Source organism: Vipera berus (genome assembly GCF_964194415.1).
Source record: "Vipera berus genome assembly, chromosome: 7".
Classification (NCBI taxonomy): domain Eukaryota; kingdom Metazoa; phylum Chordata; class Lepidosauria; order Squamata; family Viperidae; genus Vipera; species Vipera berus.
The window spans coordinates 51,606,012-51,618,237 of NC_138209.1; the positions used below are offsets into that span (position 1 = coordinate 51,606,012).

The 12,226-nt window shown below is 43.9% G+C and overlaps 1 protein-coding gene across 1 annotated transcript in view; it reads right to left on the bottom strand.

The window, feature by feature from the left end:
* The window catches only part of WDR17 (WD repeat domain 17), a gene marked incomplete at its 5' end in the record, with an annotated part of 133,002 nt that overhangs the window by 32,933 nt on the left and 87,843 nt on the right, over nt 1-12,226 (bottom strand). The window contains 2 exons of the mRNA XM_081332409.1: nt 5,161-5,225; nt 10,940-11,095. Coding sequence (XP_081188535.1) covers nt 5,161-5,225; nt 10,940-11,095 — 221 coding nt within the window. The remainder of the gene's footprint in view (nt 1-5,160; nt 5,226-10,939; nt 11,096-12,226) is intronic.

Here is a 12,226-nt window from a genome sequence, read left to right on the forward strand (position 1 = left end):
CCGCCACAGCATTTCAATTGGGTTTTGATCTGGACTTTGACTGGGTCATTGCAACATCTTGATTCTTTTCTTTTTCAGCCATAATGTTGAATAGCTGATGGTGTGCTTGGGATCATTGTCCTGTTGTGTGATGCAATGTTAGCCAAGCTTTAGATGTCAGAAAGATGGCCTCACATTTGACTTTAGAATGCTTTGGTATATAGACAAGTTCATGGTTAACTCAATGACTGCAAGGTGCTCAGGTCCTGTGATTGCAAACAAGCCCAAATCATCACCCGTCCATACCATGCTTGATGGTTAGTATGAGATGATTGTGCTGATCGTGTTTAATTTTCACCAAACCTGGAATTGTGCAATTAGCCAAACATCTTTGGTCTCATCTATGCAAAGAACAGTGTTCCAGAAGTCTTGAGATTTGTTCAGATGCAACTTTGCAAACCTAAGCTCTGCTGCCATGTTTGTTTATCATTTTAGAGAGAAGAGGCTATCTTCTGGCAACCCTTCCAAAGAAACCATATTTATTCAGTCTTTTTCTCTTTGTACTGCCATGAACTTTAACATGCTAACTGAGGCCTATAGAGTCTGAGATGTAACTTTTGGATTTTTTGCAATTTCTCTGAGCATTGCATGATAGGACCTTGGGATAAATTTGCTAGTACATCCATTCCTGGGAAGATTGGCAACTGTCCACTTGTGAATAATCTTCCTGACTACATGTAGAATGATGGACTTTAAATTGTTTGGAAATGGCTTTATGACCCTTCTTAGATTGATGGGCAGCAATAATTGCTTCTCTAAGATCACTGCTGATGTCTTTCCTCTTTGGCATTGTGTTAATATATACCTCAGTGCTGGAGACCAGTAAACTCCTAAAACTTCAGCTTTTATAGAGATAGTCACACTTGCTGATGATCAATTGATCAGGGGTACTTGATTAGCAGCAGTTGGTATATGCCACACTTGATTCCCATTTGTGGAAGCTGTCTTGAGTTGAATTCCATTGTCTTCCTTAGTTCCACTGAGTACCTGACATCCCCTTCATGGATTACTGCCTTGTCGTGGCGAAGGGGCTTGCATAATTCAATGAAGCTATGAGCTATGCCGTGCAGGGCCACCCAAGACGGACAGGTCATAGCCGAGAGTTCTGACAAATCGTGATCCACTGGAGAAGGAAATGGCAACCCACTCCAGTATCTTTGCCATGAAAACCCTATGGACAGTACCAAAAGGCAAAACGATATGACGCTGGAAGATGAGCCCCTCAGGTCGGAAGGCGTCTAATATGCTACTGGGGAAGAGCAGAGGGCTAGTACTAGTAGCGCCAGAAAGAATGAAGCGACTGGGCCAAAGCCGAAAGGACGCTCAGCTGTGGATGTGTCTGGTGGTGAAAGGAAAGTCCGATGCTGTAAAGATTTTTCTCCATAGGAACCTGGAATGTAAGATCCATGAATCAAGGAATGCTGGACGTGGTCAAACAAGAGATGACAAGACTGAACATCGCCATCTTAGGTATCAGCGAACTAAAATGGACAGGAATGGGTGAATTTAATTCAGATGACCATCAGGTATACTACTGCGGGCAAGAATCCCTCAGAAGAAATGGAGTAGCCTTCATAGTCAATAAAAGAGTAGGAAAAGCAATACTGAGATACAATCCTCAAAATGACAGAATGATCTCAGTTCGAATCCAAGGCAAACCATTCAATATCACAGTAGTCCAAGTCTATGCCCCAACCACCGGTGCTGAAGAGGATGAAATTGACCGGTTCTATGAAGCCCTACAGCACCTTATAGAACTAACACCAAAAAATGATGTCCTTATCATCATGGGGGATTGGAATGCTAAAGTAGGAAGCCAAAAGATAACTGGAATAACAGGCAAGTTTGGCCTTGGAGTACAAAATGAAGCAGGGCACAGGCTGATAGAATTTTGTCAAGAGAATACGATGGTCATAGCAAACACTCTTTTCCAACAACCCAAGAGACGGCTCTACACATGGACATCACCAGACGGTCAACACAGAAATCAGATTGACTATATGCTCTGCAGCCAAAGATGGAGAAGCTCTATACAGTCAGTAAAAACAAGACCAGGAGCTGACTGTGGCTCAGACCATGAGCTTCTCCTTGCAAAGTTTAAGCTTAAACTGAAGAAAGTAGGGAAAAGCACTAGGCCACTCAGGTATGAATTAAATCATATCCCTGTTGAATATACAGTAGAGGTGACAAATAGATTTAAGGAATTAGATCTGATAGACAGAGTGCCTGAAGAACTATGGACAGAGGTTCGCGACATTGTACAACAGGTAGCAACCAAAACCATCCCAAAGAAAAAGAAATGCAAGAAAGCAAAATGGCTGTCTGAGGAAGCTTTGCAAATAGCTAAGGAAAGGAGGGAAGCGAAAGGCAAGGGAGAAAAACATAGATATGCCCAATTGAATGCAGAATTCCAGAGAATAGCTAGAAGAGATAAGAATGCCTTCTTAAATGAACAGTGCAAAGAAATAGAAGAAAACAATAGAATAGGGAGGACCAGAGATCTTTTCAAGAAAATTGGACAGATGAAGGGAACGTTTAATGCAAAAATGGGCATGATAAAGGACCAAAATGGCAGGGACCTAACAGAGGCAGAAGAGATTAAGAAGAGGTGGCAAAATTACACAGAAGAACTATACAAGAATGAGCTTAATGTCCCTGATAATCACAATGAGGTGGTCACTGACCTCGAGCCAGACATCCTAGAATGTGAAGTGAAGTGGGCCTTAGAAAAGCTGAGCAACAACAAAGCTAGTGGAGGTGACAGTATTCCAGCTGAGCTATTCAAAATCTTAAAAGACAGTGCAGTAAAAGTGCTACACTCAATTTGCCAGCAAATTTGGAAAACTCAACAGTGGCCACAGGATTGGAAAAGATCAGTTTACATTCCAATTCCAAAGAAAGGCAGTGCCAAAGAATGTTCAAACTATCGCACCATTGCACTCATTTCTCATGCTAGTAAAGTCATGCTTAAAATCCTACAAGCTAGACTTCAGCAGTATGTGGATCGAGAACTACCAGAAGTACAGGCAGGATTTCGAAGAGGCAGAGGAACTAGAGATCAAATTGCCAACATACGCTGGATCATGGAGAAAGCTAGGGAGTTCCAGAAAAACATCTACTTCTGCTTCATTGACTATGCTAAAGCCTTTGATTGTGTGGATCATAACAAACTGTGGCAAGTTCTTAAAGAGATGGGAGTACCAGACCATCTTATTTGTCTCTTGAGAAACCTATATGCGGGTCAAGAAGCAACAGTGAGAACTGGACATGGAACCACTGATTGGTTCAAAATTGGGAAAGGAGTCCGGCAAGGCTGTATACTGTCGCCCTGCCTATTTAACTTATATGCAGAGCACATCATGAGAAAGGCAGGGCTAGATGAATCAAAAGTTGGAATTAAGATTGCCGGAAGAAATATCAACAACCTTAGATACGCAGATGATACCACTCTAATGGCAGAAAGTGAAGAAGAACTAAAGAGCCTCTTGTTGCGGGTGAAGAAGCAAAGGTTGGGTTGAAACTTAACATTAAGAAAACCAAGATCATGGCATCTGGCCCTCTCAATTCCTGGCAAATAGATGGGGAAGAAATGGAGGTAGTGACAGATTTTATTTTCCTGGGCTCCAAGATCACTGCAGATGGGGACTGTAGCCAAGAAATTAAAAGACGCTTGCTCCAGGGGAGGAAAGCCATGGCAAATCTAGACAGCACACTAAAAAGCAGAGACATCACCCTGTCAACAAAAGTGCGTATAGTCAAGGCTATGGTCTTCCCAGTTGCAATGTATGGCAGTGAAAGTTGGACCATAAGAAAGGCTGAGCGCCAAAGAATTGAGGCCTTTGAACTATGGTGCTGGAGAAGACTCCTGCGAGTCCCTTGGACTGCAAGGCGATCAAACCGGTCAGTCCTAGAGGAGATCAATCCTGACTGCTCTTTAGAAGGCCAGATCCTGAAGCTAAAACTCAAATACTTTGGCCACCTAATGAGAAGGAAGGACTCACTGGAGAAGAGCCTAATGCTGGGAAAGATCGAGGGCAATAGATGGTAGAGGACAGGAAGGCCTGGAGGAATGTTGTCCATAGGGTCGCGATGGGTCGGACACGACTTCGCAGCTAACAACAACAACCTGACAAAGGTCTTTAGTTTTCTGTTGACTTTGTATAGTGCCAAGCATACACAGATCCTTCAGTGTGGTACCAAGCTAAGCTTTCTTGTGGTCAATCAAGGCTGTACTCAAATTGATCTATGTAGACCTTGAGTCTTGGAGAACTGTTCTATCAATGAACAACTGGTGTTTTGAGCCTCTACAGTAGTGTTATACCCAATGGTCTTCTGAGCTCTGCTCATATTAGTTGTTTGTATGGTCCTGTAGCTTGGCAGCTATAATGCCTACTGGCACTTTCCAGATTACTGGCTGGTAATTGGATGATGCTATTCTTTTGAGGGGGGTATCTTTCATGATCAGCACTGTTCAATATGGATGGAAGAGCTTGCTATTAGTAGCTGGTACATCTGTAGTGCTAGGTGTTCATGCACTGTTAGTTTCTTTAACTAGCAGGTGTGGCTCATGTCAGGGCTGAGTGCTTTCCAGCTCTTCAGGTTCTCAATCTACTGAATGCCTCCTCTTTAATGTAGGGGTGATAGTGTTGGTTACACCTCCAATTGTTCTTCTGAATCTTTTTGAGCCAGGATATAATGTGTAGTTGCTCCATCAAAAGTTCTGAGAACAGTTTCCTTTTCATTATGTTGAAATGTTGGTAACAAGCTGTTTCTCAGTTAGTATGGATGTAGGTCTTACCCATCCATACTTCATTCAAACATTTCATATATACTTTCTTCATTAGATCTACCATTGTATAGCATTCATCAAAATGTGTGTGTGTGTGTGTGTGTGTGTGTGTGTGTGTGTGTGTGTGTGTATGTGTTTGTTTAGAGAGGGGGACAGGAAACGTGAGAGACAATAAGTAATTTCTATATCTTAGTTAAAACTGAGATATTTTCTTATGCAAAAATATACATTTAACTGTGCAAAAAACCCCTACCTTCAAGCATTACACTTCCAGCTGCAAAATTTGAAGTCAATGTGAACCTGCAGTGCACTTTTTTTAAAAAAAATCTTACCTTTCCATCAATTTCTTCCAATATTTCATAGATACTCCTGGTGCAACTGACAGTGCTCTGTCCCACTGAAACAATAAATTGTGCTTATTATTTTCACCACAGATTGTGTGTGTGTTTAATAGTCTTTACTTTTACTTTTGTTAGTTCTTTCTAACAGGACAGCTAAAATATAACATTAATTTTTCAGTTTTATTTATAAAAGAATTCTATAGGAAAACAAAAATCAGTAAAGAAATTGGTATATCATTTCTCACTGTTCAAGACAAAATTGGAAAAAAACTGTTTACTTCAAGACATACTTCCTCATGGACAATTAGGTACTTTCTGATGGATTATTACTTCTAATAATCATTATATAGTTAGTTACACTTTTTTAATAATAAAAAGATAGAAAAAGTAATATTTTAGTGGCAATTAATATAAAAGTTGAAAATATTTGGACTGTCTTGGAATGTACCTACAGTGTTTGGTCTCCTGTGACTGGCTAAGTTCTTGCAGCTTTCTTGGCAGGATTTCAGAAGTGGTTTGGTATTACCTCTTTCCTAGGGTTTCTTCCCAGAGTGGCTGGCCCAAAATCACCCAGCTTGGTTTGTGCCTAAAGCACGACTAAAATTCAGTCTCCCAGTTTGTAGCCTAATGCCTTAACCATTATACTAAATAGACAGTGTTATGTATGGGGTATAAGCAGCAGCTCTGCAGGTACCACCAGGTGGCGCTGTGTTGTGGCCGGATTGGCTGAAGGGTTTTCGGCGGGAGATACAGATGGATGGATTGGCCAGAGTGATACCTAGCTAGGTATATAAGGGGTCCAGGTAACCCCCTTTGTTCAGTACGCACCTACCACTAATAAAGAGCTGACATGCGGTACTCATTGCCATGCGGTCCACAACCCACGACACAATAGTGGCGACGAGGGTGGGATTGCTGTTTCTTGCAGAGCTGAATCACTAGATGAAGTCACTAGCTGAAATCACTAGATCAGAGGAAAAGAATTCCTTTTCCCGATCCTTGCTGAAACAGCATCCTAGGACCGGTCAGACCATGGCAAAAATAACTCAGATCCGTGAGTTCGACATTCACCAGCCCAAGCGATGGGAATCGCACTTGGGCCAGGTCGAAGGCTACCTCCTCGTCAACCGGATCACAGAGGATCGAACGAAGGCAGCGGCGCTACTGTACATCAGCGGGTCTGCCATCTACGATGTGGCCGTGGGGTTTTCCGCACCCATGCCTATCGCAACTGTTCCCTACCGCGACCTCATAAGCAAGCTGAACGGGCATTTTATGCCTAAGAGGTCTGAGATGTCTTGGAGATTTCAGTTTGTCCAGCGGATCCAGAGGCCGGGCAAGTCTACAACTGACTTCATTGCGGACGTGCGACAAGCCGCTCATCTTTGCAAGTTTCCTGACTTAGAGGACCGCCTGTGAGATTGTATCACTTTCGGGCTGAGTGACAAGCGGCTGCGGCAGAAACTGCTCATGAAGCCGAAAATGAGCCTGCAAGAGGTCTTGGATGAGGTCCAAGCATATGAGGCAGCCAGCGGTGACAGTCAAACAACCCACCGACCCAGCAGCAGCTCCGGGGGATCAGTGCACCAGGAGAGCGCTGTGTACGGCGGAACGGACAACGATGAGGCGGCAGAGATCGACGCAGTAGACTGGAGGTTGGCGCAACAACAACCAACGCGACTGCGGGTAGACCAGGGGGCTCAGCGGAGACTGATGGCGTCGCAGAGAGCTGCCAGAGGGGCCAGTACTGACGCTATTCTGGGAGCCGGAGCGACCAGTCCCAAGTGTGCTGGCTGCAGGGGGAACCAGGCAAGTGACCTGCAGATTTCACTCGGCTAAGTGACGAGTCTGCGGGAAAACAGGCCACATCGCTGTGGTCTGCCGGAGCCGTCAGAAGAACGAGGACGCATCATCAAAAGGTACTGGAACACCCCAAAACGCGACTTCCAACGCTGTAGTGAACCTTAAGGCCATTTCCCATTTGGGGGTCCATCGGTTACTCACCCCCAAAATTATGGTAGAAGTCCACTTGCAGGGAATACCCTGTAAGATGGAGCTAGACTCCGGAGCCACTGTCTCAATAATATCTGAGGAGACTTTTAAACAAGTATGCGGCTGGAGCAACCGGTGGGCTACTTTAAGACCGACTAACCTAAAACTAACTGACTTCCAGCATGCTCCCGTGAAAATCAAGGGGGAGGCCACTCTGTCGGTGGGGTTCAGAGGGTTCCGTGGGAACTTGGATGTGTTGGTAGTTGATGGTCGAAGGACTAGCCTAGTGGGGTTGGACTGGTTCAAGGCTCTGGGCATAGGGATCTCAGGGATCCATAGGGTCCAGGCCACGAGCCTCAAATCCGTCTGCGAAGCGTTTGCAGACATATTTGAGGACAAGCTAGACACACACACAGGGCCACCCATCAAGTTTAAGCTAAACCCCAACATCATGCCCATTAGAATCAAACCCTGAAGGGTTCCCTTTGCCCTTAAAGATAAAATAGAGAGGGAGTTGAACAGGCTAGTGGACCAGGGGGTGTTAGAACCCGTAGAAGGGGTTGAATGGGAGACCCCCTATAGTTACCCCACTAAAAGCTAATGGGGAGGTGAGGATCTGCGCTGACTACAAATGCACTGTGAACCAGGCCCTAAATTCGCATGCTTACCCAGTTCCGACGGTCAGCCACATCCTCGCCTCTCTTCAGGGCGGTGCCATTTTTGCAAAGCTAGATTTGGCACAAACGTATCAGCAGCTCCTAGTTTCCCCGGACACTGCTGACGTGCAGACCATAGTAACGCACAGAGGAGCTTTCAGTTAACCGTTTTCAGTTCGGTATCTCTGTAGCTCCAGGCATCTTTCAAGAAGTGATAGAGAAAACACTGAAGGGCATTCCAGGAGTATGCCCTTACTTCGATGATGTCCTCATTACTGGAAGCTCTGAGGAGGTATTGGCTGAAAGACTGCAGGCTGTCTTAAACAGATTTCGCTCTGCAGGGCTAAAACTTAAAAAAGACAAGTGCAGCATAGGAGTGACATCTACTGAGTTCCTAGGCTTCAGGATAGATGCCAAGGAGGTTCATCCTGCTGAATCCAAGGTGAGGGCAATAAAAATGGCCCCCACTCCAAAAAACAAGGGGGAATTACAGGCATTCCTGGGGCTCTTAATTTTTTTATCATTCATTTCTGCCACACAAAGCTGCCATAGCTGAGCCTCTGCACAGGCTCCTAGACAAGTAAGCTGTTTGGAAGTGGACAAAGAGTCATGAAAAAAGTTTTAGGAAATTGAAAGAACTACTGTCTAGTAACTCCACTGTCACCCACTTCATAGAGTCAAAACCCATATGCATTGCATGTGATGCACCCCCATACAGAGTGGGTGCTGTAGTGAGCCATCTCGAAGACAATGGGGACCAAGTGCCCATTGCCTACTACTCACACACATTGTCTAGGGCAGAAAGGAACTACGCTCAAATAGACAAGGAAGCCCTGGCCATAGTGGATGGGGTCAAGAAATTCCATGATTACCTCTACGGTAGGGAATTCACCATATTCACAGATCATAAGCTTCTATTGGGTTTGTTCACAATGGATAAACAGACACCTCAAATATTATCACCCAGAATGCTTAGGTGGTCCATATTCCTATCTGCATACTCTTGCAAGTTAGTGCACAAACGGGGAAAAGAGATGGGTCATGCAGACGGATTAAGCAGGTTGCCCTTAGACAGGGCTGAACCTGATCCAGCACCAGCAGCCCAGATACTTTACATTCAGGATCTCCCAGAGTGCCCCTGCAGGCAAAAGACATAGCTGCAGAAACAGCAGCAGACAGAGTCCTAAGCAGAGTTCAATCTTGGGTAGTCACGGGGTGGCAAGAAAAGTCTCCAGGAACCGAATTTCAGGCTTATTTCCATAGGAGGCACAAGTTGTCAGCACACAAGGGCTGCCTGTTATGGGGAAGTAGCGTAATCATTCCCGAAACACTGAGAAACACAGTCATTAAATCATTACATGAAGGACATCCAGGAATAGTCAGAATGAAAGCATTAGCAAGAAGTTATCTGTGGTGGCCCGGTCTTGATAAGGCTATTGAGGAACAGGTTAACAGTTGTTATGATTGCCAAAGGTCCAGACCTGAGATGCCCCATGCACCAGTATTCAAATGGGGACACACACTCCATGGTCCAGAGTACACATTGATTATGCAGGCCCTTTCCAGGGGCAGCTGTTCTTGGTGGTGGTAGACAGCCACTCTAAGTGGCTAGAAGTGATACCAGTCACTAGCATGACCTCAGCCAAAACCATCCAAGTGCTCAGGGGGCTCTATGCCACACATGGCCTTCCAGACGTATTAGTCTCAGACAATGGGCCTCAATTCACCTCTGCTGAATTCCAGGCATTCACCAGGGCCACCTTGATTAGGCATGTTACAATGGCGCCCTTCCACCCGTTGACTAATGGATTAGCAGAATGCATGGTAAGAACAACCAAGGATGCATTGCGGCACATCATCAATGGTGACTGGCATCAATGGTTGGCACAGTTCCCGTTAGCTCAACACACCACACCCTGCACTGCCACAGGCAAGAGTCCAGTGGAACTTCGTTGGGGCCGGAGGCTCATCACCAAATTGGACAGGCTGCTCCCTGATAGAGTGGCTGCTGAGACTGAGCATCCCAGAGTCTCCAGAGAATTTCTCAATAACGACTTGGTTTGGGCAAGGAACTACGGGCCAGGTCAATTTTGGATTCCGGGGATGGTGGTTGACAGAACTGGGCCATTGTCCTACATTGTAGGGGTGGAGGGGAATCGCCAGATCAGGCGTCATGTAGATCAAATCAGGAAGCAGGTTCCTGAAGGGTCTCAGGGTGACCAATCACAACAAAAAACATTTGAACCAAATAAAGAAGACCAGGGACTGGGTCAAACAGAACATTGGGACCAGTGCTCAACCATCACCGATGATGATTTGGAAGACCAGCAAGGACTGAGACGGTCTATCAGGACTCACAGACCACCAACATACAGTATCTTGCAGGTTATGTGCAATCTTGAACAGGCCCAGAGCTGTTCACAGAATATTATGGATATTGTGTTGTAATGTAGTATGCATGCCAATTGTATTCTATATGTTTTTTTTTCTTTTAAGGGGGAAGGGGTGTTATGTACAGGGTATAAGCAGCAGCTCTGCAGGAACCACCAGGTGGCGCTGTGTTGTGGCCGGATTGGCTGAAGGGTTTTCAGCGGGAGACACAGATGGATGGATTGGCCAGAGTGATACCTGGCTAGGTATATAAGGGGTCCAGGTAACCCCCTTTGTTCAGTACGCGCCTACCACTAATAAAGAGCTGACATGCGGTACTCATCTGTTCCTTCATTGCCATGCAGTCCACAACCCACTACACAATAGACAGTATTTGAGACAAGTCAAATACACCATAAAATCTTTTTTTGGGAAGTATCAAAGAATTGCATGCTTAAAGTATAATTGAATGGAACTGATTTATTAAAAGTAACCATATAATACATAGACAGACATAGATTTTACTCAAATATTTCTGGTTAAAATTAATGCAAAAAAGAAACAGAAGACCATTTATATAAAAAAATAATTGACAGGTTGCCCACCATTCACTTATTTAAAAATAACTCTTACTCCTTAGACTATTTGCAATCTTTTGCTCCCTTTCCCCCAATATTTTCCTTTAAAATTATTTACAATATTAGTATTGCATATAATATATTTATGTACTGTAAAATTGTCCAGGTGCTTACCTCTCCAAGCTCCACCATAAGTTCACAGTATCTCTGAATTTGACCTAGTCTCAGATGTATCTCTGCTGCTTCTTTTAGCCTTTTCTCCTTGCTAGGTACACCAATGCCTCCTCCAAATTTAGACATCTTTACTGTTGTAAGTTCTTGTGCTTTGGACTACAAGGATAAAACCAAAATAAATTGTTTCTAAGACATGTGCAAAATGTTGCAGGCATGAACTGTTCTGAACATTTAAATATTCGAGAGATCCATGCCTAAACACACGTGCTTTAATTTGTATACATAACAAAATGAAGCTGTTTTGTTCAGGGAAAAGATACAAATATGGGTAGTTCTGTACAGAGGTAATCAGAGGAGGAAAGGTAGGAAAAAGTAGTATATCAGCAGTGTTAGTGGATGAGAGCAGACAGGGAAGATAAGGTGCTGGGAAAAGTAGGTGGGTAGATGCTGGAAGAGGAAAAAGTGGAGTGTGTCTTGCCCTATCATTCTTAACCTATCTATCTTGTAAAAATCATTCCAAAATCTTTCTGGATTTGATCTGATATGGGAAACAATCAAATTTATAGTTTTTTTTAATCAAAGAAACAGTTCAGTAGAACTTCAATATTAATTTTTCCTAAGCTAGAAAGAAAATGTATTTTTCATTTCATGCTTAGCTGGTTTCTTAATATATGATCAATTGTCATATAGTTAGGTTCTCTCCATCTGTAGAATGGTTCATATTTAACATAATTGTTCCCATCACATACAGTAGTTAATACTGCTATGATTATGTGGAAGACGGAAAAGAGAGAATGCATGCTGATATAAATGGGAACCCAAAGAAATCTGCTTTTATTTGTGACTCCCTGTGGGTGCAAGACAATATTCCAGGGGGTGCGAAAACTTGGGTTTAGAGGTTTCAAAATTATAGTGTATATGCATAATTCATTGCCATTATTTCTAACTTTTGTAAGGGGTGCGAGAATATATCAGAAGTGTTCTAGGGGTGCGGGGTATAGAAAAGGTTGGGAACTGCTGCTCTAAGCAAAAAAAATTTCTGGTAGATCACCCAGTTCAGTGATGGCGAACCTTTTAGAGACCGAGTGCCCAAACTGCAACCCAAAAGCCACTTATGTATCATTGGGTGCTGGGTGGGCATGACCCATTGGGTGGGTGTGGCCCATTGGGTGGGTGTGGCTGTGGTGGTAATGGCAGACTGGGTGGGACTAAAAAGTTCAATCTATTCCAACTTTGCGAGATTTTTTTCCCCGCGAGAAGTTGGAATTGATTGATTGAACTTTTTTT